This window comes from Poecilia mexicana, unplaced genomic scaffold (genome assembly GCF_051168715.1).
Source record: "Poecilia mexicana isolate PSO_F unplaced genomic scaffold, ASM5116871v1 scaffold_7, whole genome shotgun sequence".
In the NCBI taxonomy this organism is placed as follows: Eukaryota; Metazoa; Chordata; class Actinopteri; order Cyprinodontiformes; family Poeciliidae; genus Poecilia; species Poecilia mexicana.
Window position 1 is genome coordinate 12,524,485 of NW_028263376.1, and position 25,833 is coordinate 12,550,317.

The window sequence follows — 25,833 nt, forward strand, 5'->3', positions numbered from 1 at the left end:
GGACTGCACCATAAACCGCCATTTTTGTTTCCTTAATTGTTAAAAATAGTTTTGCAGGACGCATCCTTTATCATTAAAAAAGGTTCATTCAAATCCTCGCTAGGCGGCGCTGGTTTGCGGTGACCCTAGCGACACAGTGACAGCGGCGGTGGGAGAGGTGGGGTAGAAATCCTGCAGTGTGGCGTCACGGTAGAAAAATGGAGAGAGAGAGGCTCCACCCACACCGCAGATTTCCGATTTCATTGGCTCCTTGATGTCTTAGTCACCCACTTCTCTGCGCTGATTGGTCCGTTGGCCTGTCAGTCAGCACGCTGAAGGGGAGTTGACGTAATCTCTTCGGTAAATCAAGGCGATCCATCGATTTCCATTTTCGCTCGGGCGCAGACGGGTGGCCGCTTTTTTTCTGTCGCTACGGGGAAAAAAAAAACAAGCTATTTCACCGAGTCACCTTGTTCACATTTTGTACTTTACATATCCATACGGCGGAGGATACCGCTATAATGGGTGTTTTCCACGGAAGAGGACATGGTAGCAGTTTACGTGTGTGCAGATTCTGATTAAAAAACACCAACAACACATCCTGACGCCGCAAGCTAACGTTATTTCTCCCCACTGTCCGGTGGTGCCGCCTTGGATAGAGTCGTCAAACGTGAGTATGAACGATCGGACTGGGAACATGCATTATATGTATAACCTTAATGGTTGTTATGTCAGATTAATTTCTGCTGGCGAGCAGCTGTCTGTTGGTGCCAACATTAGTCATAGAGCTGCGTGTCGGTTACATATTTATGTCACGGAATGTACGCTTACTTTTATTTTTTAGGAAATAAGCAAAGTAAATGATGTTGATAGTTCAAAGGGGTTACGTTTATGCACAGTTGGTTAGCTGCTAGCGCTTAATGTTGATAGAAACCCCAACCAGAAACCTTTCGGCGTGTCTTAGCAGTGTTCAAATGAACAAATGTTACAATTATGGTTTAAAACTCCAGTTGTCGTAGCCATTTAAATGGTTTTAACCTTTCCTGCTGAATAAACGTGAACAGTGCGTCCCAGCCTACGCTGCTAATGGGAGCCTTAACTCTTCTTCCCACAACATTCAGCAGACGAGGATTAGCCCACTTCTTAACATCGGCGAATTTAATTTTCAAGTATTAGAAATGGACGCTCTTCATTTGCACCAATGCAGAGTCGCATGCAGCAGCAGACGGGCCCCCCGGGCTCGTTGTCCCGCGGTAGCCCTCAGCAAGAAAAAAGGGGGAGATAGAATTTCATGGGCGTATGCTTCAGCAAGTATGGCTGACTGCTAGAATATGGAAAAAACAAGGGACAATTTGGGAATCTAGAGCTGAAATGGACTAAAAGCGAACAGAAAGAAGCACGGGTTGTAATCTAGTAAACTCATAGATACAGGGGCGACCCAAGTTTGAATGAAGCCCATTAAACAATTACGTTTAGGTGTCCACTTTTGCATATAAGAGGGGGGAGAACATCCCTAAAGATGTAATAACTATTTGTAAGTTAGAAAATAGAACAGTTTGGCTAAAAAATAACAAGAAATTGCTTAATTCAAAAATTTTATTATAGGTATTGCCATGAAATGTTTAATAATAATCCCTGACTAATGTTGTCTTTTTCCATAGTCAGTGTAAATGTGGTTTCTTAACTTGTTACAGTTCTTTGATTCAATCAAATGCTCTTTACTGTGGAATGCATTTTTACCATTAAAAACAGCAGTAAAGAAGATTCTGCTTCAAACTTACAAGATGTTCATCTTAGATTTCTTTGTTTTTTTTTTTTTTTAATAAAACATTATAAAAAGAACTGATGAATCTGGACATTTATGTACAGTTACCTTAAAACATGACCTAATAGACTATTTGGTTGATTTGGGGAAAAAACAAAATGCACTCATCTTCAAATAAGTTAAACATAGATTGTTTGTTGTTGTTTGTGGGTACTAAAGCTTTAACAATAAACCCTGACTACTGACTCTACACAGAAAACAAAATGGAAAACTGTTACATGCGACAACTGACAGATAAATAATACGTACTATATGTTATTATGTGCCTGTAGGGTTGATATAGGACCTATGCATTAAGTGGATTCTGTGTAGCATCTTGGTAAAATACTTTTGATTACACGGATGGATGTGTTTTTTGTGTGTTTTCTTCAGGAGGAATATAAAAGCAGTCTTACTTGGGAGTCCGACCTGAGCAGCAAGAATGTCTGGGGCGTCTGTAAAAGTTGCTGTTCGAGTCCGACCCTTCAACTCCAGGGAAACGAGCAAGGAGTCAAAATGCATCATTCAGATGCAAGGCAACACTACAAGTAAGCAATCTACTGGCACACACATGAGAGCATCCTCACAAACCACGTCTTTGAGTTCATGCAGGTTTGTCTGCACGTCCTCCCAAGTGCCGTTCTCTTCTGGAGGTCTTTTGCAAGGAGCCGGAGAATGACCAAGCTGAATGGTGGACGGTTAAGGCAAAACAGACTGAAAGGGAATAAAAGGCTTGCAGAGGGGAATCCCTCCCCCTCTGGATGGGGCCTACATGCCTGAGGAGTCTGTGGGAGAAATCAACAGTTGGTTCCTGATGGGGGTGAAACCCAGAGGTCACTTTAAAGACTGACCTGCAATCACCGCCCAGTTCATTAGGGCTTAATCACAGCCATTGTTATGGCTCTGTAGTTTATGATTGCACTATCTCTGGGCATGCACTTACAGTTTGCGTTGCACCTTCTAGATGCAAATAAAATGTTATAGATTAAAGTTATTCATTCACTTGGTGAACTTTTTACTTCACGTGGTTTTCTTTTTTTTTTTTTTCCTGCCATTTTTCCGAAAAACCAAAGCAATTTATTGACATATTTATTAGGGATGCAACATTCAGTCGACAAAAGTTAGTTAAGAAACTCAAAGTGCATTGTCATTTTTTTGTGTGTGTTCTTTTAAAATAAAAAAAAAACACCCTGAATTGGTGCAATCTAAAATGTGCAAATCAGACGTCAAATAAAATGGAAATCTGTATCGCGAGGAAAAGCCATCTCTGAATTTCTATTAATTATTAACTTGTAATGCCCTTCTTGTTGTTAGTTTTTTTTCTCATGTCCTTTGACAACGCGTTCAAGAGATGAGTAAGTAAGGTTGTGATGTACTGAAGCCAAAGTTTTGATTCTTTTATAGGCCTCTAGGCCACAGGACTTTTAAACATGAAGAAGACGGGTTGAAACAAGCCACAGGGTTTGTAACAGTGGCTAATAAAAATAACTCATGCCAGATCGAGATGCTGCAAATTAAAAATGTTTTAACTGAATAGGTCACACACTGAAATATTTTAACTGAGGCATCCTTGTGGATATAAAGTGCGTCTTAAAAGAATGTTCTTTTTAAAAGTCATGTGATCAGCCTGCTTATTTGTGACCGTGAGTCATCAGGTGCTGTGAAGTATTAGCTGCCTCCTTAGTCATGACAGTGGTGTGTGTCCTGCTTCGGTCCGATGATTAACTCCGTCCCCCCCTGACGCTAACAGAACCAGCTAATGACCCAGTAACACGACAGCGTCTGACGGAGGAAACTTGTTTTTCTTGCAGTCTCTCTGGCTTTCCTCAGCTCTTCTCCTGTCAGCCTTATCAGCCTCATTAGTCTAAGCTTGTATGAATCTTCTATAAGATCAAGTGTCTCTTCTAGATGTGCCTCACTTGCTCTTTATCTCTCGCAGTCTACCAAAAAGAGGATTTGTTAAATCCCTAGTACTTTTTTCTTTTTTTCTTTTTTTTTTTTTACTCCATATCCTCGGGTTTTCATCATTCCAATGTCACCCGAAAAGGAGCTGGAGGGGAAACTTGTGGTTTCTGGCAGAACTGCAGTGGCATATGCAGCGTTTTTCAAGGTGGGGGTTAGTCAGCGAGCGTGGAAGTAAGGGAGAGGAGTAGGCTGCAGCACCGCCTGCTCTACCTCCTCATCACATGGCCAGATTGCAGAGCAGAGAGAGAGGCTGGCAGGGAGCCATGCTCTTCTTTCATCAGGTCTTCATTGCAGATGGTATGCTGAGAACGCTGTCCTGTTAGGGTGCTGAGAGTTTTAACTGCACCTGCTGGGTCAAACATGTAGGGGTTATTACATTTACGGTGATTTGATGTACACTACCTTTCTTCTCTAGCGGATCGCCTCAAACATCCTGACTTGTCGTATTTAGCAGAGTCGGCTAGCGTGGTTTTAGTCTCAAATTCATAATGGCCTGTTTGAGACTCCAGGAAATACTTTTTTTCTCTCTCTTCATGTTTTCATAACATTGCCTTGTCTTATTTTCTTATCTCACGGACGTGACTTATCTGAATAATTTCCAATTAGAGGTGAAAAAAAAATCTCCTCATGACTGATCACATGACGGATAAACCAATATGAACTTTATGCGATTTTGTAGAAGAAAACACTGTCAACGCAGAATGATTAAGGATGCCCACCTTTGAAATAGTTTGAGATTATGTCCATTTCCAGTCTTTTTCATTCACCCTTTCTGTTATCTGTTAAACATCTCACTCTCTCTTTGAGTCCAAATGAATTGCTGATAAGTCTTGACTTGAAGAGGAAAAATGATTTGCCTTTTAAAGTAAATTCTTTGGAATTAAGTTCTTGAAGTTTCAACCATCTGGTCATTGGTCAAGACTGATCAATCCATTAATTGGACGTTTCTGGTCAGCACCAGATTCCTTTGTGCTTCTCTGTTTGGGTCTGTAATGTGTAACACCCAAATGTCATCAGAAGTGCAGGCAAAAATCTTTTTTTTTTTGTTTGTTTTTTTTTTTTGTTTTGTTTTACTGGCTGATTCTGATATTTTGGATCTGACCTACAGATTTTGTTTTGAGCCTTAATTGATGTTTACAGGAAACTCTAATTGGATACATTTAAAGGATGGAGAGGAAAAACTCTATTTCTTGTACTTGACCTCTGGATCATTGAACAGCACCGTGCGAAAAAACTCTGATTTTAATCACTGGCTGGTTGATTTTGTGCTTGACTAAAAAATAAATCACATTAGTGTGAGGTAATTCTTGAGTCATAGCTGCTCACTATTTTGTTAGAAAGAGCTAACCAAACGCTGCTGTTAGCATGCATTTTCATGCTATTTTTCAAGGGTTTTCTGGGCTTAAACAGAACTGCAAGCAGTCTGGCATTTTTCATCGAGTTGCTTGGTCAGCGTTTAGGTGTTTGGCAGATGTTTGCGAGGGGCCATGACACTCCCCCTATTGTGGTTGCTCAAGGGCATATGTGTCCATCCGTGTGCTTGTGTCGACAGCACAGAGCAAGAGAGAGCTGGGGGGCAGGAAGATCAGGACGAGCCGCCTTCTCCTCCGTCCCCCCCCGTCTTTTCACAATGCACAGAGGGTTGTCAGGGATTGGGTGCATGCAGAGTAGCAGCAAATTGATTATCCAGCGTGCGCGGCCTCTGGAGCCAGCCTGGAAATAAGCAAAGGCCCTCTTTCAGTAATGGCCCTGAAACATACCAGAGCTAATGTGCTTATAAAGGAGAGATGTAGCAGCCAGTTATTCTGATCTGCATCAGTGTTAAATAATTCCACCACGTCCACAGCATTCATTCATTCAGTTCATGATATTCACGCTCGTCTCCATCTTATGTGAACTATGCTGGTTCTAAAAAATTCTGATTACAGGTCCACGACTCGTTCGTCTTTCAGATCAGATGGACGACGAAGCCTTTTTCACATGTTCACAAACTGAATGTTGTTCAGTATTATGCCCAGTGTTGAAGTGTAAACAAAGTGACAAGCTGATAAAGCAACCAGAAGGTCACCACATCAATTAAACCTTCACCTTTCAGATGTAGTTCTGCCGAGTGTCCTCTCAGGAAGAGCTAAGTGGTTGGTGACATTAGAAAATCCCCACCGGGAGTAAACGCTGTCTGTTAACGCATACGAACATGCAGCAGAAATTACTCTATTATCTGCTATTTATGAGGTATTGACATTGAAAGGAATACTAGTGGGACCGTTCAGGGAGATATTTGTTTGAGGGATAAACGTTGGTGTGATGAATCCTGTTCACACATGTACGACTGACCCAATTAGGACCAATAATCCACCAGACTGGCCTCGGGCCGCCACGCCCTGCCGCCGTAATCCTTCTGACCCATGTGGGTTTCCCTGGATATACTCTCCCACTGGAGAGCTGCATTTCTCAACTTTGATTATTTGTAGCGATGCAGTGACTTCTCACAAATATTCTCGGTTTACCTGTGCTTTTTAAAGGCTAAATTGGACATTGTGTCGTAATGGATTGTGTTGATGGCAAATATGTTGGGTTATTGTTATCAGTTTTACACAGAGATGCCAACAAGCAGAATTTTGAGGCTAGTGTGCGATCTTTGGTTTTGTACAGATTTGACTCGCTAATGCTAATTTTAGCCAATTCCAGTTTCTCTTCAGAAATTCTAATTTTAAGGACTATTTTCAATAAACAGTTCATTCCTTAGAGAATATTTATCCCTACTTTAACGCTGAAATTCCCAAAATGCTGTCTACATCCACCATCCTGTCGTTTGTTGAACGTTTAGCTTTCTCTTGCAGCCTGAATAAACGACAGAAACAACAGAGTTTTTCCTATTAAAAGCTGATTTCAGCTTTTATCCATATATTGATAAATTAAAGAAGCTGTCTATAAATCTGAACAGATTTTATGCCGATTAGAAGAGCTGGAGTATGGTACATTCACTCCACATATAAAACATTGAATAATCCAGCGTCTAGCTAGCTCTAGTTTCTATTTGCATCGTTAGCTTCAAATGAGGATTGAAGAGATTTCTTACCTTTTTCTCCAAATGTTTGGGGTGGAGTGAACATTATTATGTCTCTGATTATTAGAAAGTCAGTCACTCTTTAAACAAATCGTTTATGATTTATTCAGTTATTAGTTTTCAAATTACAAATCGGCATTGCTTAAAGCTGCACTAAAACTTTCCACTGAGCCATTGGGGCTTTGTTAATTAGTACTAAATCATTTTTTTTTATTAATAATTGTTTGGAAATGAATGAGAACTGGCAACATGGCAGCAAAAAGCCGCGAGAGGAATCCCACAGACTGGAATGCACTCGACGTGGCCGAGGTCAGAAGAGCAAAGTGATCAGTTTCTTCAAATACTGAAGCAGCTACGTAATCGTCGGCTCCGCTGCGCCTCATGGATCTGCCTCGGTTGAGTAACCATACGTGTTTAAAATGGTCAGTTTTTCTAGCTTGTTGTTTGTTCAGGCTCTGAAGTCTGTAAAAAGTATTTGTTGCAATAAAACAACAAATAGAAAAAGTACAACTAATAATGAGGAAAAGCAGAACGAGCTGTGTACTCAGTAAAAGTTAGTTCTGTAATTCTTACAAAAGGACAAAGTGAGTAAAGGTGCCAAATCGCTGCAGTCTGTGAGAACACCAGTTCTCTGCATTGACTTGCTCAGTTCAATTCAGTCCAGTCCTTTTCTCTTTTTTTTTTTTCCGTCTTTTTCTTTACAGCTCACATTTTGTTCCAGCAGCTTGCAAATGAGCTCGGTGCAATTGGAGCGAGCTTTTCAGAGGAAATATTGGATATCAGATGAGCTAACTCTTGAGCGAGCGAGCGAGTGGGGGTAGTTAATCGCATCCTCGGCAGCGGAGACGGTGCAAGTCGAGCGCGAGCGCCGTTCACGTGCGGCGCAGCGTGAGGCAGCATCACATAACCACGCTAAGGTTTACTGTTGTAGCAGATTGCTCTGACATGAACAACACGGGATTAAAAATGCTTGGTGCGTAGGATAATTATTGTGAGCTGTCAGTAGAAAAACAGTGAATCATTGATAGCAGAAGCTGCTTTTATTTAGGCTGAACTCAGATGGTCTCATTCAGGTTTGAGTGACTCAGGGATGCTGAGATGAGAGTCCTGGCATATCGGCACTCGCAGCGTCCTTTGTTCCTCTTATCACTGCAGACGGACCTTTATGAGTCTGCCTGTGTGTTTGGACTTGTTGGCTCCCTGAGGGTATTGCATGACGGATAAGAATGTAAACACCAATGTTTCGACTGCCGTACTGTATCAATGTGGCCCTGAAAGGGAAGAAGCGGTTGTTCTTGCTGGGCGTGTCCGGCTGGATGTAGATTGTGTTTCAATGAAGTTAGTCAAATCCACCATCGCCAACGTCTTCTCCACACCACAGCCGGCAGTGTTTTTCTCTTTTCTGTTCTCTCCAGCCCGCATGCTCGATGCCTCGATGACGAAGCAGATAAAGGCGTGTTTGTTTTTCCTGATACTTTGCTCCCTCTTTGATTCTTCTACCTTTGCTTGGTTCGCTGCCTCGGCTCCGTTCAAAAGGCTGAACTTTCCCACATTTTAAGAGCACGGCGTTTTTGTGCCTTCGTTTTCACTGTTCTCACTCCAGACTGTATTGTTGTTTTTTTTTCTCCCAGATTCTAAGGGTTGCATTCAGAAACGAGCTCCCCAGCTTTGCAGTCGTAGCACGGCTAGCTTGTCGGTGGCCAAGAAGCTCATCTTGGATTTTTCGTGTGTGAACAAAGTTATTTTTTTGTAGCCATAATAATTTTGCAGACGTGTTAAGGCAGCAGTGTGAAGCTGATCTTTATGTTCAAACATGAATAGATGCACAATAAAATCTATACGAAAACTCTCTTTCTTACTTTAGATGAGGATCAAAGGAAAGTTGATGCTGAAAGATTTCTCTGTTGTTCATGATGTCATGATTATATAAAGGCAGAAAGCATTTAAAGTGAGAGTTGAGTTGCTGAGGGGATGCTGGTTGAGGAAATCCAGGTCACTGCTCTGTAAAATGGGCGCCTGTTGTGTGCCATGAATGCACGGGGCTGTGTGTGTTTCCCCCCCCCCCTGTCTGCACCGCCTCGCCTGGTTTACACTGTTGTTCCCACTCAGCTACTGTGCCTGGATCATATGATAATCCCCATGCTGTTTTCAGGCAAATTGAGAAACTCCTCTGACATGTTAAGAGATTTAGGGCAATTGATTCCTTTTGGATTTACTGATGATCCAAAATGAGTGGATATTTGGAAGGCACAATTTCAATTTTTATGAGTGTGGTGCACAGAAGCTTCTGCTTACAGGGAAAAAAAAAAAACATTTTGTGAAAGAACTGCTTCCTTTGCAACACTTTTGGTTTCGTTGTGTCAGATTTGCAATCTCACTTCCCAAAAGAGAAATTAAGGTGCTATTCTGAATGTTTTCCACGACACAGGATGTGTTGAGAAATATCTTTTGACCTTTGAGGCATCATTCGTGAAGTAGGGAGTGCTCTCCTAGTTAGAGATTCTCTCTTCAGACTGCTGATCCTGATTCCTGAACAATAACCAGATTCTCAAATGGCATTCAGAGGGGATGTCACACTGTGTGGCATGGGAGTCACAGTAAAAACAGGACCTTATTAGTATTTTAAAACTGTACATAATGACCGTTGACTTTTTGATCTGGGTTTAGCATATAATCTCAGCAGCGAGCTTTTCCCTCTGGAATAAACTCTTGGATTTCCTGAAGTCTTTCCAACACTTCCAAGCTCTGCGTCTTCGAAATCGAGTTGAAATCAAGCAGAACAGCATTTCTGTGCCGTGTTTATCCTGCCTGTTGCCACTCTTTGTCGACAAGGTGTAAAAACTAGTTTTCCTTTTAAAGGAATGGATTTGAAACGTTACGAATGCTGCAAACTAACTTTGAGCATTGAATTTTCCCTCATCAGCACGAAAGATTATTGCCGCAAAATGATAAAATGATAGCATTTGGTGCATTTGCTGACCGGGGAAAAATAAAAATGTTATTATTATTATTATTATTATTATTATTATTATTATTATTATTTTTAATTTTGCTATTGTGGTAATAAATTTCCCCCTGTTGAGTTTAAACCCAACACATCAGCTGACAGCCTGCCTTCTGTCCCCTCTCTTTGTTGAAGTTCTGTTTGTTTTGCTTCTGAATGGAGTCCTGCTGACTTAGCGTGTTTTCTCTTCTAGAAACCTCCCCTTCAGTCGCTGTTATTCTGAGCCCGGCCGCTGAGCCTGTCTAAGCTGCTGCTGCGCCCCCAGTTTGGTATCAGGCAGCGGTGTATGTAAGGCTTGGCTCGGGAGTTCAGCGGAAAGATTTGGGCGGCTGAAATCTGTCCATTCCTTCCTGTCACTGACAGTCTGTCGGCATGCGAAGCACTAACTGCCATCTGCTGCTGTATAAATAGACAGCAGAGCAGAACGGGAACAGCTGGCGTAAAGACCAACACTGTGACCTCCTCCACTGCTTTCTAGTTCAGCGAGCGACCCCGTCTATAGTCGCTTTATTTACATGTATGTGTCACTTTTTTTTTTTTTGTCTGTGTTTGGCGTAGATGTGGGACGGGGACTAAATCAAAGTTCTTTTTTTTTTTTTTTTTTTTTTGGTAAGATTAAATGGAAATTTATGTTCTTAGATATGCTTTCAGCTACTGCTTTGAATTTCTGTCAGTAGCTTATAGGATTGTGTTTCTACTCCACTTGATTAAGAAGAGGGAAAACCTGTTGCCAAATGTGTCAAACCTGCTCTCTCTCCCTACTTGCTGTCGCCTTAAACGTCTGACACAATCCTTTTAAGTTTGATAGGTTGTAGGAGTTAAGTGGGAATCCTGATCCACGCAGAGGTCAGCGACTCCAAGTCCTGGAGGGCTGGCGTCCTGCAACGTCTGGATGCAACACACGCGATGTTGGCATGTTGGCGAGTTTTATTGATTTGATTCAGACAAGCCGGAGCAGGGATGCACCCAAACCTTCCAGGACAATGGACGTATAGGTCTGCAGACTACTGCGCTTCAACATTAGCTTCCTTTAGCTCTTAGCTCCTGCTCGAGTTAGACCTGGGCACAATTATAAGCAAGTTATTCTTATGCTTTAAAACAAGTGTAGCTAGCCCTTTGTCTTTGTTGAGGAGTTTATATTTAATAGAACTTCATCACTTTAAAGTCGAATTATCCAGTTTGAGGACCTTTTTTTCTCTAAACAAAGGGAGAGGGAGGAGGACAGCAGTGTGAAAAGAGTCATTGTTACAGAGGAGGACCGGGCACATAAAGCCATTTCATAACAAATTACCTAATGTTTTCTGCAGACCCTGTTGTCAGATGCATTACCCCGCATTCAACGCTTTGTCCTGGTGTCTTCCTGTCCTTCTTTTTTTTTTTTTTCCACCTTTTGTTTTCTCCCCCGTAGGAAGAGAAATATGGCGTGATCTGCCTTCTAACACTGGAGTTTTTTTTTTTTTTTTTTTTTCAACTTTTGGTACATTCCTTCAGAGCTCCAGGTGTATCTCCGATGATCGTCGTTTGAACCAAATGTGTGCTTTAGAGAGCAGAAACCTTGTCACAAGTGATTTAGTAAAGAACATTCTTCCTATGACTAGACAAACTCTCCTGTCTGGAAAGTTTCCTGCGTTTATGGAATAATTTATTAGACCTCCGGCGAAATCGCAACGCAATCAGTGGGACACGTTTTCTGTTTTGGAGATGTTGTACGGCTTGTGTTGTGGTTGCAGCAAGCTCAGCTGTTTGTCAAATGTGCCAAGCAGTGCTCACACACTACTTTTAGCCCCGCATCCAGTGATAACTCTGTCACCCGCGCTGCAGCCTTGGTAACGGTCATCACACACAGACAGTATGCCATAGCACCAATGAAAGCGCGCAGAACATTTCTGTGGTCGCCTCAGCATCCACCTCGTTCCAGCCTTGTGCTTCCTGTTGGAGACTAAATAACCAAATTAGCGTTGCTGTGGTTCAGCTTGGCCTCATGTCAGCAGCTGTTTCACTCCGGCGCTCATGCAGAAACGGTGACGCAGGCAGGCCGACTATGAAGATGTATAGGGAAACGGCATGCGGCTCTAATATGCTGCTGGAGTTTTGTTTCCGAATCACCTGGAAATGGTGAGGAAAAGCAAAGGGAGTGACTCTTTTATGTGCTATCAAATAATAAAATGCTCAGCGGGTGATAAATATCTCAGATATCCAGCAGATGTATGTAAGGCTGCACAATATAAGGAGATGATACTCTTGAAGATGTTGAATACTGCGATAACAATATCAGTTGTGAATAAGCCTGACACAATAAGCAGCCAATTGATTAAAAAGACCTTGATAATTTCCATTTAAATTTTTTATTTTTATTTTTTTTTAGCTGCAAATCTGTTTACAGTGACGTCACAATCCATTTTCTTCATGTCTTCAGTTTTGTGTTTTAAACTGTCATCTGTGGTTGGCACAGATTGATGTAACAAGGAGACATCGTGCAGCTCTGGTTGCAGACATTTGTGAACAAGTCCGAGTAAAAATCCAACAGTTTAATTTTATTACGGAGAATAAATCAAACAAATGTGTAACACAATTTAATTGCTTCTACAGATTCTACTGAATCATAAATTGTCCCAGAAATTATTGCGATAAACAATAATATTGCTGTTTGAGACCATTATGGTTTGCAATACGCTATTATCTAATATATTGATAACAGCATAATAATGGAAGTTCATTCTCTCATAGGTTAAAATTTAAGTCACAGAGTTCATTTTAATTCATAATGATATTAATTGATCTATTTTTTTTTTCTTTTTGCGACATCCTTATTCACAAGGGGAAAGTGTTGGTCTTCTTTCAGCCAGCCGTGCTTGTTGTCTTAACAAGTCACCCTGGCGAAGGTCAATTAATGAAACTTCCTGAGCAGAAAAGAACAACCCTGCAAAACGTTACCAGCAGCTTTATTAGTATTACTCGCATAATTATTCATGTTTGTATTCTGCTGGTTTAATCAGTGGGAGGATAAAATGCTCATGTTGCCACTTACTGAAGGATTGTGTTGCTCTTGTGGGGTTTGCAAGACGTTTGCCATTCACAGAGATGGCAGGAAAAAGTCAGCGTTGAAGTAAATGTTCATCCTTAACCCATGATAGAAGGACAAAAAAATGTCTCTTTTATTCAAATTTTGTTCTAGGTGATTGTGTTTTAACACTAGTCTGCACTAAAGGAAAATCTTTGGACTGTTTTCTCCCTCAATGGTTAAAGGCTGTTAAAAGTATCGGGGTTTTTAGAAAGTTTTTCTTTCATCGTACCGTTTTTACCGATCTCTTAATGAGTTGAAGGAGAAAATATAAATGAGGTAATACTTCATCTTCCTTTCATGGATGTTGGGTTAAATAGACACAGTACTTCTGCCACAGGATTGTCCATCTGGGGGTCTCGCCTGTCCTTTTGACGCGCCTGTGACACCAGGAGACGCGTCGACGGTGTTGGCTGCCTCCTCCAACTCTGAGGCAACTGGAGTCATGCTCCCTTCGCTCTGAATGAAATAAGGTTGCCATGGGAAATGAAATGTTCAAATGAATTGCCGCTGCATCAGCTGGTGCGCAAGGGCAGACTAGGAAGCTTTGTATTCAGCAACAGACATCTCATTGAGCAGAACATTTTCTGAAACTCCTCGCATGAGCCGAACATGTTGAGCTGCCGAGCGCGTTCATGCAGCTCCTGCAGCCGTCTTGGTGTTTGCTTGTTTTTTCTTTTCTTTCAGTTCTGCAGAATTGTAGATCCCCTTGATTGTCTGCACTGTTTTTAGCGGGGGGCATTTCTTTGTTTCCTTTTAAAGTCTACATATGGGTTCACTTCCTGCCCACCCTCCCCTCCTTGCGATCCTAAATTGGCATTGATCAGCCTGAGCGAACAGCTAGCAGTTCCCTAGAGGTTCGCTTGAAAAGAGAGGCTGATGTGTTCAGCCATTTTAGACTCTCACTGCCTGTCTCAGGTGAAAGGCGAAAGCTTTTAGTCCCCATCTGGTGCTTGGAGACCTCCTAACAGCCTAATTAGGGAGGTGTGTTGTGTTTTTTTTTTTTTCTTCTAAGCTTTCCTGCTTGGATTATGAGACCCCATGTTGTACGCTGTAGCAGAAAATGTCTGCCAGCTATAACCAGCTGAGTGATGCTCTCTGGATGGCAGGATGTGGTTAGTTAACAGCTACCTGCCTGGCTTTGAAATGGAGAGCTCCTGTGGTGTGCTCACATAATCCCAGTCCTAATTTTGGACAGGATCTATGGACGCAGTGCAGCTCTGATTGTTTTCTCATGGCCTTTTTTTAGCCTTCAGTAGCTTTTCCTCGAATAACATTTCTGTAAATTTTGAGTAAATTGTCTCAGTTTTATATGGATCCTTTGAAGCAAGTAAAAATCAATGACAAATTCTGACTAAATATGAAGAATATGATGATATTTAACGGCTACACCGGCGCACCTTTTGCATCAGTGATTTATTTAAAAAGCCTTGGGTAGAAAAAGTTATCATCACTTATGGGATCCGACTCTATAAGTGGCTTAATGTCTTAAGTTACAAATCCCTCAGCTTTTCAGAACCGGCTTTTCTGTACGTTTCCTGTGTTGGAACCGCCATAAGCCCAAAATCCATACTTAAATTGACCGTCATTGTCCACAGATCTGTATTTTAAAGCAATTCTCAGCGATCGGCGATGAGGAATGCTCGAGAGGAGAGAGAAAAAGGGAACGCAGCGTGCCGCATCCTCCGACCCTCCCTCCCCTCCGCCCCCCCTCCCCCTCCCGTCTGTGCCAAGTTGAAGTTGTTATGGCAACCGGAGTCTGGTCCTATACCTGTTGCCATGGTTGAGAGGGACAGATTTTATGACGTTGTTTATGAGGCAGCAAAAATGCGTCTTCCGTCTCAAGATGGAGGAGACGCATCCTCCACATTTCCACACATGAAGTGGAAATGTGTCTGCGTTTACTGCAGACCCTCATTGAGTCAGTTTGTGACATCCATGTTGTGACTTGTAAAATATCAGAGGGTATATGCTGGTTTCTGGTCCAAAAGGATATTTTTATTGCTTTTGTGTGCAGTGGCATCAAATCCTCCTCCTATCTTCCTCTTTATTAAGACGCTGCTCATCTGATACGTTGACGCAGTGACACACTTTGAGTGATCAAAAGTGGCGATAATGCTACATAAGAACGACTGAATACCTTTTTATTCTAAACTGAAACACCATACGTCTGATATGGATCCAGAAATGCTTCTTAGGAATTTTAGAAAGTGCTTTGTCCTGCTGGAATGCAGTTGTTGATTCCCAAGGCTGAGATTTCCCCATCCATCTGCCACCAGAGCTCCTCCGTCCCAGTGTCTTTCATTCATATTGCTGTGCAGCCTCTCGAGCTAAGGACGGCAGCTCATTAATAGCAACTGTAGATTGTTCCAGGAAAGGGCATTAGGGGCGTCGGTAACCCAAACCCCCCCCCTTGATTTCTTCACGCCAACTCTCCAGTTTCCCTCCGGAGGCAGGTCAGAGGTGAAAATGGTCTTTATTTAGCCACCCATCTCTCTGTATCCTCTTCCAGAGCCCAATATGGAAGCGGCGGCCGAGCACCTTAACCTGAGGCTTGCAGAGCGCGGGAGCAAATGGATCATTTTTATTTAAAGAAAGCTCGTTTCGGGTGCGGACGTAATCGCCGCGTATTAAATGCAAAGCAGCTCAGAGGACGCGCAGTGCTTTTCTGTCAGCATGATGTGACCCACGGAGGGCGATATGCAATCCCTGTCCCCTCCTCTTCTCCTGCATTATTGATAAGTGCGCTGAAATCCTCTGAGCACGTAAGGCACTCTGCTGGCGACATCTCGATGCAAAAAGCCTCTCAAGCACCCTGATGTGAAGGAGCCAAAGGGGCTTGAATTTGCTCATCAGCTTCGGGACACAATTAAATACAACAACGCTAATTGCAGCCCTGGAGCTGGCACTACCCACCTCTTCTGGAAGATTGCAAATGCAAACGCGGCATGGACGCATTTAGTGTAATGCTCGTAATAATAGTTCGGGCTCCCTTGTAATGTCTTTAAATGAAAGACGAGCAAACATTCGCTCTAAGCTTTCGGTCGCTGCAGTGTGTGGTACATGCAAACAGAGCAGCATCCTGCTCCGTCTGCAGCCTTACATTTACATTTACAGTGCGCAGCCTTGAAGCTAGGACTCTTGTCCTGCGGGCACCAACCGGCGTGGTTGAGGGGGACGACATACCAGACATGGTAGCAGATTCTTTCCCGTCAAGAAATGTGTGTGTGTGTGTGTGTGTGGCCTCGGGGACCGGCTGGGCTGCGTGGAAACTCTGTGTCAGCACGTTTGAAGCATGTGAAACGTGGCAGAAGAAGTTGAGCATGTCGGTGCTAAAAGCCAGGTGTGTCACGATAACAAATAAATCGTCCCCGAAATGATTGCGACGCACGATAATATTGTTTAATCACAACCACTGTAGTTTAATGGCATTACAATGCAAGCTTTCCCTCTCAAAGACCAATTAAACTTTAATTTTGTAAAGACCATGTAACACTGGAGCTGGAAGACATTTTAAATATCCAAAATAAAAACACAACAACCGAAAACAATAAATGAAACTGAAATAAAATGCAACTGAAATCATAACAAAAATGACACCTCTTTAAAATATATTAATCATCAGAATAGAAATAATAGAGCTCATTTTAATTCATCATATGATTCATTGCTTATTTCGACAGGTTTACTCACATCTATTAGTTATTTCACACTGGCTTAACTTTAATTGGGGGATAAAGACACGCTGGCTGGGAAAACTTGAACCGTTTCATGTTCCCTAAAAAAGAGAAAAGCAGATGTAATGTGTCACTGACTCGTGACTTTTAGGTTCAAATATATCACGCCCGGTGCTGGGATTCAAAAACGCCCTTTTGGCAACAAAGCATGAAATAAACAGAGGATAAATGCATATTAGAAATTTCTGGTTGTTTTTTTGTTTTTTTTTACGTCTGATTTGCTGATTCAGATTTTTATTTATTTTTAATTAAAGAGAAAAAAGTGTGCAACGGGTAGAATTTTTAAAACCAACAAAAAGAAAAAAAAAAAAAGAATTATAATTTGCTAGTTGACATTTAAAAGCCATAGAAGGGAATGTGTAATTCATTCTTTGGTTTCATTCTAAATGTTACTCTCTCACTGTAGGTTTTAATTGAAGCTGTATGAACAAAGATGTAATTGGTGAACCATACCACCCCAGATGTTTTTAACCATTTTCCTTATTTTTCCATCATCTCCTCAGCTATCCTGAACCCCAAAGCCCCCAAAGAGCCAGCAAAAACCTTCAGCTTCGATTACTCCTACTGGTCACACACCACGGCGAGTAGACGCACAGATCGCTGGAAAACTTATTTTTAATACCTATTGGTAGCCTAAACAAGCACAGTCGCATATCCTAATGATTTATTTCCCACCGTGCAGCCAGAAGACCCCTGCTTTGCGTCACAGAACCGAGTGTACAACGACATCGGAAAGGAGATGCTAGAGCATGCTTTCGAGGGCTACAACGTCTGCATCTTTGCCTACGGCCAGACTGGAGCTGGCAAATCCTACACCATGATGGGCAAGCAGGAGGAGGGACAGGAAGGAATCATTCCCATGGTTTGTGTTGTTATAGATTGCTTCACACAGAATAAAGTTTATTTTCTGAATTATTAGAGGTGTTCTCTTGAATATTCTCTCTGTGCATTTTTTTTTATTAATCATTGAGATCATCTGATTAAGTTGTTAAATGGTTTGCCTTTTTCACTTGCTTTTTTTTTTCTTTTGTCCCTTCTGTTTTTTATTTCCAAATTCAGTTAATGTGAATTAACAATCTTCTTTTTCTGTGTTGCAGCTTTGTGAAGATCTATTTGAGAAGATCAATGAAGACTGCAACAAAGAGGAGCTGTCCTACTCAGTGGAGGTAAATTTACAATTTACAACAGTCGTCCCCCCCCCATTGCCAACCTGGTGCTTTACTCACAATATTTAGCTTTTTTTTTCAGCCTTTCTCTCCCAAAGAAAGCTTCAAATATAGATTGATGTACCTGTTTAGAGTTACTAATATATTTTTAAATCCTCAGCCTTCCAGAACCTAAACTCTGAGCCTTAAACTTAAAATGTATGCTGACATATTTTGTAAACATTTTTATTTTTTAGGTGAGTTACATGGAGATCTACTGTGAACGGGTGCGAGATTTGCTCAACCCTAAGAATAAAGGGAACCTGAGGGTGCGAGAGCATCCTCTGCTGGGTCCCTATGTGGAGGACCTGTCCAAGCTAGCTGTTACATCCTACACAGACATTGCTGATTTAATGGATGCAGGAAACAAAGCAAGGTGAGTTAAGCCCCTACATGTCAAGGTGAGACACGAGGGAAGATGGGGATGTACAGAATGATTAATAAAAACAATATTAACCCTCACCCTAAAGTGAGTTCTTCCATCAACAGAATGAATAGCTTTAGATCTGAGTCCTCCAGTGGTGCTAATTCACTTCTCATTCATTCACTGCTAACCAACATTTTACACATGAAGAACTTGGAGAATGTGAAATCCGTGGATGTTCTGCCGTGTTGAGAAAGCTGCTGTGGGGAGGAGTGAACTCTGCTTTAATCTCCCTCTGCTGACTCAGAGGGCTTATATCCAGAACGTGGTGTGCAAAGCCTGCGTCTCCCCCGTGGCCGTTCTTTTCGCTGTGCCTTGCACACTTTCTGTATGGAGTCCTCACAATATTACCCCCCTCCGCTACACAAACTAATCCCCTGGACTCAATTCACCCTAATAGGTGTAAAGCCCAGAGACGATGGTGCTCGTAACACCCAAAACTATTCATACGGCTCTTTTCACAGCGGCTAATTTAATAGAGGTAGCATCAGTTTAATGTCTGTCTTGATGTGATTCGGTAACGGCGCCCCTGTGTGTTTACACACAGAACTGTTGCTGCTACCAACATGAACGAGACCAGCAGCAGGTCCCATGCGGTTTTCACCATCGTCTTCACACAGAAGAAACACGACAGCGAGACGGACCTCACCACGGAAAAGGTCAGACCGGGCAGTGGCCCTTCGCAAGCTTAGAAACATTTATCCTTTGTGGTTAAATGTTGAGAGTTCATTGTTTTTCAGAGTCAATGATGGCGTGATTGTTGAAATTAAAGTAGCAGAAGCAGTTTTTTTTTTAAATGGGTACTTTACTTTGGAGTTTTTAATAGTTTCTAGGATGTCCTTATTGGTATTACGTGACTCAGATGCTCATTTCTGTTGATAGGCTAAAAAATAGAAATTCACGTCTGTTTTTTAGCTTTACTTCCTTTAGGTGGGTTTGGCATGAAGGAACCGATGAATATTTGGGGAAATAGTTTAGTGTGGTTTATTGCCCACACTAAACCACACTAGTTTAGTGTGATGTAGGGTGTGTAATGGTGGTTGCCTGTTTTTGTTTTTTTGGAGATCCTGAGAGCTTTGTTGGCATTCATGGCTTCATGAAATCCTTAAATGCAGCAGATACGCACTAAAAATCTGATGAACTCCACAAGGAAATTGAAATTGGCCCATCATTTTGTTTTTCAAGACGATAATGAATCAAAAATATTTAGCCCAGTCAACAAAGAACAGGTTCTTGTAGCCTGACCATTGCGTAGCCTAAAACTAAAGTATTGCCTAAAGAAATGACAAAAGGGGTCTTTTGATTTTTCACCACTGACTTTTGTAAAAAACCCAAAAAACCACTTAATGAGTGCCTTTGAAATGTATTATAATTTAAGACAATATTTGCATTTACTTTTGCCAGGCTGACTTAAACAGCTGTTTAGAAAATGTACATTCTGTAGTGAATTTGTGAAAATGGCTTTAATTCAGCCGTGAATGGAGAACAGGGGAAACGGAGCCATTTTAGTTTTGACTTCCAGCATTTCCTCTGACGCCGTAAAGACACAAAGATCGCTGTTATTTTGAAAACAATGGCCATTGTCTCCAGCCACTCCATCGGTTTTTACTGCCAGGCTGCATCTCACCAAACAGGAATGCTTAAATGTGTGTTTGAATGAGTTTTAACCACTTGCTTCTGAAATGTTAATGTTTCTCTATAATTCTTGGTCCTCTTATTATGTCAGTAATGTCCTGTTTAAAGTGCTGTGTTTAGGTTAGACTAACTCTGATCTAATCTGGTGATGACGTTTCGTTCATGACCCGAAGGCTTCGACTTCCCAGTTGAACATTATGAAATAAGTGACGGATAAACTCACTGGGTTAGATTATAAAAACAGTTTGTTAGTTCTGCATCATGTGTTTCTAGCATTATAATCACTGACTAAATTGCATAAACAAGAGTGATTGTGGGTTTTATCATATTTCTCAGCAGAAGAGAAATATCGACGCCCATTATCAAAATGTGTGGAGAAAAATTTCTTAGTTTATTTATTTTTTTTTTTTTTGTCATATCATAGCCTTGCATCCTTTAGACTTCCTTAATGCAAATCTAATTTATCTATAAGGTCTGGCATCTTATAGATTTGCACTCTCTCCTCAGGTCAGTAAAATTAGTCTGGTAGACTTGGCAGGAAGTGAACGTGCAGATTCCACTGGAGCCAAAGGTACCAGACTAAAGGTAAGAGTCTCATCTAAAGTGGCAGGAAGCATCACCAGTCAGACGGCGGATGTCCTCCCTAAGTGTCTTAATTAATATGTTTTATTTTATTGCAGGAGGGAGCAAATATCAACAAATCTCTCACCACATTAGGGAAGGTCATCTCTGCCTTGGCTGAAGTGGTAAGCGCTTTTATTCCTGACGTTCCACTTTGTGCCGGGTCTTTCCTCCTCTCAGGCCGTTCTTTCCTCTCTTGAACTTGACCCTGCATTCTCGGGGCGTGTCGTTTGTCGCCTGGCATGCTGTAACGTCTGCCCCTCTGTTTTCTCTCCTCTTGTCCTTTCAATGCCTGCTTACACAGGATAACTGTACCAGCAAGGTAAACACTTTGACAGCTAACGTCCGAAAACAATCATTCATTGATGTTCATAGTGTTAAAGTTGCACAGTCTCAGCTGTTCCCGTTTCATCGCCTAATGTTCGGTGCTTTTAGGCAACATGCAAAATTACCCCGACAGTCATTAGAATAGTTTTCTGCCTGTATTGTCATTCACAGCAGTTTTTATTTTTTTAAATTTTTTTTATGAAACACCATTATTTTGAGAATTCTTTCAAACCTATTTCCCAGCTTTAATTTGAGCAATTTTGTTCCTTTGCAGAGCAAGAAAAAGAAAAAGACGGACTTCATCCCTTACAGAGATTCTGTTCTGACCTGGCTGCTGAGGGAGAACCTCGGTATGAACCCTAGTGGTGCTTGATAAATGTGCTAATCTGTTGAAATCTTCATCTCTCATGTGTTTTGAAGTCTTTATTTCTGCATAGCAAGTGACCCATTTGTGTAACAGAAAATGAAGCGGCAATATATTTAAAAAAATAAATAAATAAATATCCGAAGCAAGTGTGCTTTACCCTGAGCCAGTTTAAGAAGAACACTGTCAGCAGACTGCATTTCAAACTAATAAGACGAGAAGCTCCTTCTATCTTCGGAAGAGGCATTTAAAGAGCACAGAGTGCATCTTCAGCCCTTCCTCGATTCAGTAAATTTCACTATTTAATTTACCGTAGTGGGGGAGAAAACCCCCCGCAAAAAAAAAAACAATATTCAAAGTAATGACTGAAGTGCCTCGTCAACGTTTCTCATCAGGTGGTAATTCAAGAACAGCCATGGTAGCTGCCCTCAGTCCTGCAGATATCAACTACGATGAAACACTCAGTACACTTCGGTAAGGTTATTGCTACGAGCTCACGTTCACAGCAAAAAAGAAAAAGAAAAGCTGAATAGTTGAAACTCTCACTTATGAATCCTGATGGGGATTTTTATTTTTTATATTTTTTTGTAGCTACGCTGACCGAGCCAAGAACATCAAATGCAACGCTGTTATCAATGAGGATCCCAACAATAAGTTGGTGCGTGAGCTGAAGGACGAAGTGGCCCGACTGAAGGAGCTGCTCCGCGCTCAGGGCCTGGGAGACATCCTGGACAGTGAGTGCACAGCCACACTGCTCAGCCATCAAGCTGGCAACAACCTCTCTGTTCATTACTGTCTCAAAGCTCTGTGCCATTCACGTTCCCTCCTATCCAAGTGTCTGTACTTGTGCTTAATTCAGATTAATATGCTTTCAAAATACACTTTGGTTGGTAGGTATCGATTTATTATTTTCTCCTATGAAATTTGTACTTGGGGTCCCGATGGAAAGTCTGCTTTCCTCTACTGTGCCTGACAACACAAAGTAAACCAGATGGAAATATCTCATTTCATTAGCTACACACAAGAGTAATGGCTCCCAGGCCTGTCAATTAGGAACAAGACAGCAGTGTCAGCATGAATAATTACAAAGTGTCACAATGTATAACAAACTGCCTACTTGCTAATGTTTGCTTATATCTTGTGTAACAACTTGGCGCCTAACCAGTCAGTCTATGACCTTGCGTCTCATCCTTGTCATCATTTCCATTTAGTGCTGAAATATTTCTCCCAAGTTATTCGTCTCATACTAGCACTGACTTCTGATCCTTCTCATCTCTTCCTGCTCCCTCCCCTTAGTTGATCCAATGGGGGATGATTACCCAGGAAGTGGAATCAAATGTGTGTATACGTGTGCCAGTTGTGCTCTGTATATCACTATTTGCCAAAATTCTAAAGGCTAATTGCTTAGGACCCCCACTGCTTATATATTAAGTCTGCTGCCAGCTTTGCATGCATTTGCTTAAAAGCCATAAATGGCTTAAGAAATAAGACTCAGAAATGCAAGGCTTTTGTAGGTGGTCTGATTTGGCAAAGGTTAGCATGCCAGTAGGTTACTATGCTTCGTGCTTGCTCTTCTGTTATTTTTCCTTCAAAATGATGGGGTGAGGCAGCTGCTTTTTTTTCTCTTTTTTTGCAGGTTTAAATCCTACTATGTATAAATTTAAAGTAGTACATCAGTCTCCGCCATGGATCATTTTATAATCATGTCTCACCTTCTCTCACTCACTGTCTGACGCTGCTTTTTTGTTGCCGGTGGCTCTTGCTGCTTTTTATTCTGTTTTCTTTCACTAATCATCCACCGCAGGTGACACTGCTCAAAGCTTTAGAATGGCACTTCTGAGTTCTCAAAGCGAGGCTCAGATCTACGTTCGGAAAGGTGCATATACTTTTACTTATAAGTAGCCGCTTCAGAAGTGTGTATGCATATGGAGTTGACTAACGTAGTGTGCTTTAATAGTTTGAATAATGTTGTAGTGTTCCCTCTGCTAATACATCTCTGCCCTCTCTTTGGAAATGGAACCAAAAGTAGTTGCTCACTTGCTCTTTGTAACGAGTGGTGCAAAGTTTAGGAAAATCAAAAGTTGTTTGATTTCAACGTTTAATTAATCACATCCTTGCTTTTTCGGTTTTATATATAGGAACATGTAAAAGTAGCAAATTTTTGAGTAAAAGTTAATTTGTTTTTTTCTTATTCACTGTCAAACAATTGCTAACTAACTAAGCAATTAATTAGCAATTTCTAACTAATTTTTCCTCACTTTATTAGATATACACAAAAGTGTTAAAACGAAAATTATGAGGTTGCAAGTAAGACTATGTAAATGGCTAAGGCTAATTGCTAAATTTAGCTGTTGAGTTTTAACAATTTACTACCAATTGTTGCCATGTAGCTTTATATAAAGTCCTGTAAGTGGACTAGTTAATGAGTTAGAAGAAAAAATGTTGTGGTAATTCATAAAGACAACTGATAATTTTAGCTTGCACAGTTTAAACATGTAACATGTAGTTGTTTCCAGCTAGACAGCTAAGCTAATGTTAGCGGCAAGCTGATTAGCCTTAACCTCTTTTGTTTCAAGTGGGAATTTATTGAATAAAGTTGTGCATAAATCATCTTGGTGAACTTATGTTGGCTGGAAGATTCACATTGAAGCTGTAGATTTTAAGCAATTGTAAGTACACCAGTTAGCTTGGACAATAATTCATGTTCAAAACATAAATAATGAATCATTACTGCTACTCTGTAAGGTTTTCTGTTTTAACAAAGCCTACATGCCCTACATGAAATCATCACTCCTAATTTTATCTTCTGTTTGAATGTTTGCATCTCCTAGAGAGCACATTGCAGGCCACCTTAATTAACTTCATGGCCATCGTTTGAACCTTCCAGTGAGGCAGCTGCAGCTTTGCTGTGTTTCTGGCTCTGCGACCAGCATGTGTAGAGCAAATTAATCAACCAACATGCAGGCTGAAGTTTGGCAGCATGTCTATTGGTTTCTCTTCTTGCACTATTTTGCAGTCTCCATCTCACTTCCATCCTGTAGTTAATAAATTGACAGCAGTTTTCACACAGGGTCTGTAACGCTGACTCATATTTAAAGTAGTAGTGAATCTGAGTGCATGCTAAGCTCTAGTCATTCTTCTCTGAACGATGTTGAATGGGACCAGAGAATCTCCTAGAGTGAAAACTGCTGCTTTCTGTAGATAACCTGCATTGTGGTTGTTTGTTTTAACCCTCTGATGTAAAATGTGTGTCTTACATTGGTCTTTCCCCTCCTGTGTCCTTTCTTTCCCCCCCAAACCTTTCTATTTCCCTTTCTCTTCCTATTTGATGTTTGTTTCCTTCATTTATGTGTTTACTCCCTCCACCCTAAACCCTGGGCCTTCCCTCCCCACTTCTATCTTTCTCTCTTTCTTGTTGCTGGCTCAGACCTCAAAGACATTCAGAACAATAAGAATAGATACTTGATAGCCTCAGAGAACCAACGCCCTGGCCATTTCTCCACAGCCCCTATTGGTTCCCTGACAGCTTCTCCGTCCTCTGGCGCATTGTGCAACCAGGGGGGTCTTCAGTCGGTCACCAGCATCCAGGAACGCATCATGTCCACCCCTGGAGGAGAGGAGGCCATTGAAAGACTCAAGGTAACACTTGGAGTAAATAACACAGTAGTCAAAATGTAAGTAAACCACAGCTCACTTCGTCTGCACGCTACCAAGAAGCGGAGGATCATTTTTAAGCTTCCAAATTTGAAATCGGCTTCAAGTAAAAATCTTAACACCTCAGCTTTTGCTTTTGATTAGTAATATTGTTTAATATCTAAATACCAATGCTTCAATCTTAGCCCCCACACCAATAAAACTCCTCATCTAACTCCACGTGTGTCCTCTCGGAGCTTCATGTCGCTCCTGTGCGTGCTCTTGCTGTTTACATAAGGCAACAACATAGAGGCTGCAAGAGCCCGCCTTGAGCTGGAGCTGCAGTTTCCATGACAACCATGGTTCCCAATCTGTCTGTCATCCCAGTGACGTCAAGCGCCGACGCAAATACAGAGGAAATAAGACGAAAATAGATTCAGTTCTTATTGGAGTCGTAGCGATCACAGTGAGGCACATCGTCATGTTTAGTTGAATGAAAACAGTAAACATTTTAGTGAAGGTCAACATTTGTGCCTCTCTTATAAATGTGATTCTCCCCGGCACGTTTGTTTTTACACTGTATGCCTGTGATGTGCTTCATTAAATATTTACTGTTATGATGTTTTAATAAAAAGCCAATAACTGCAAAATGAAACAACTCGCCTTGCTTTGAGAGTTCAAATTTGCCCCCTTTTAATTTCAAAAGAAAATGCCTCAGCCTAAATAATTCAAGCTGTTTCTTACTCGTACATCAGAATAAGCCCACGAAGAGGTTTGTTTAACTAAAATACACTGTAAGCTGTAATGTGTTTTTTTTTTTTTTTTTTTCCCCACTTCTGTTTTCAGGAATCAGAAAAGATCATTGCTGAGCTCAATGAAACCTGGGAGGAGAAACTACGGAAGACTGAAGCAATCCGCATGGAGAGGTCAGCACAGTCAGTCGGCGTATTCTCATTTCCATATGCAGATCCTGAAAGCGGGGTGGGGGGAAGAAGCGCGCGTCCTCC

At 41.4% G+C, this 25,833-nt stretch overlaps 1 protein-coding gene across 1 annotated transcript in view; it reads left to right on the forward strand.

Moving 5' to 3' along the window:
- Nucleotides 1-321: 321 nt before the first annotated feature.
- kif1b (kinesin family member 1B) overlaps nucleotides 322-25,833 on the forward strand; it is a 58,237-nt gene continuing 32,725 nt past the window's right edge. Inside the window, exons 1-14 of the mRNA XM_088007069.1 lie at nucleotides 322-649; nucleotides 2,177-2,331; nucleotides 17,121-17,197; nucleotides 17,300-17,479; nucleotides 17,715-17,783; nucleotides 18,020-18,198; nucleotides 18,794-18,905; nucleotides 20,389-20,466; nucleotides 20,562-20,627; nucleotides 21,104-21,179; nucleotides 21,589-21,667; nucleotides 21,785-21,927; nucleotides 24,699-24,832; nucleotides 25,673-25,752. Coding sequence (XP_087863195.1) covers nucleotides 2,226-2,331; nucleotides 17,121-17,197; nucleotides 17,300-17,479; nucleotides 17,715-17,783; nucleotides 18,020-18,198; nucleotides 18,794-18,905; nucleotides 20,389-20,466; nucleotides 20,562-20,627; nucleotides 21,104-21,179; nucleotides 21,589-21,667; nucleotides 21,785-21,927; nucleotides 24,699-24,832; nucleotides 25,673-25,752 — 1,379 coding nt within the window. The 5' untranslated portion in view covers nucleotides 322-649; nucleotides 2,177-2,225. The remainder of the gene's footprint in view (nucleotides 650-2,176; nucleotides 2,332-17,120; nucleotides 17,198-17,299; nucleotides 17,480-17,714; nucleotides 17,784-18,019; nucleotides 18,199-18,793; nucleotides 18,906-20,388; nucleotides 20,467-20,561; nucleotides 20,628-21,103; nucleotides 21,180-21,588; nucleotides 21,668-21,784; nucleotides 21,928-24,698; nucleotides 24,833-25,672; nucleotides 25,753-25,833) is intronic.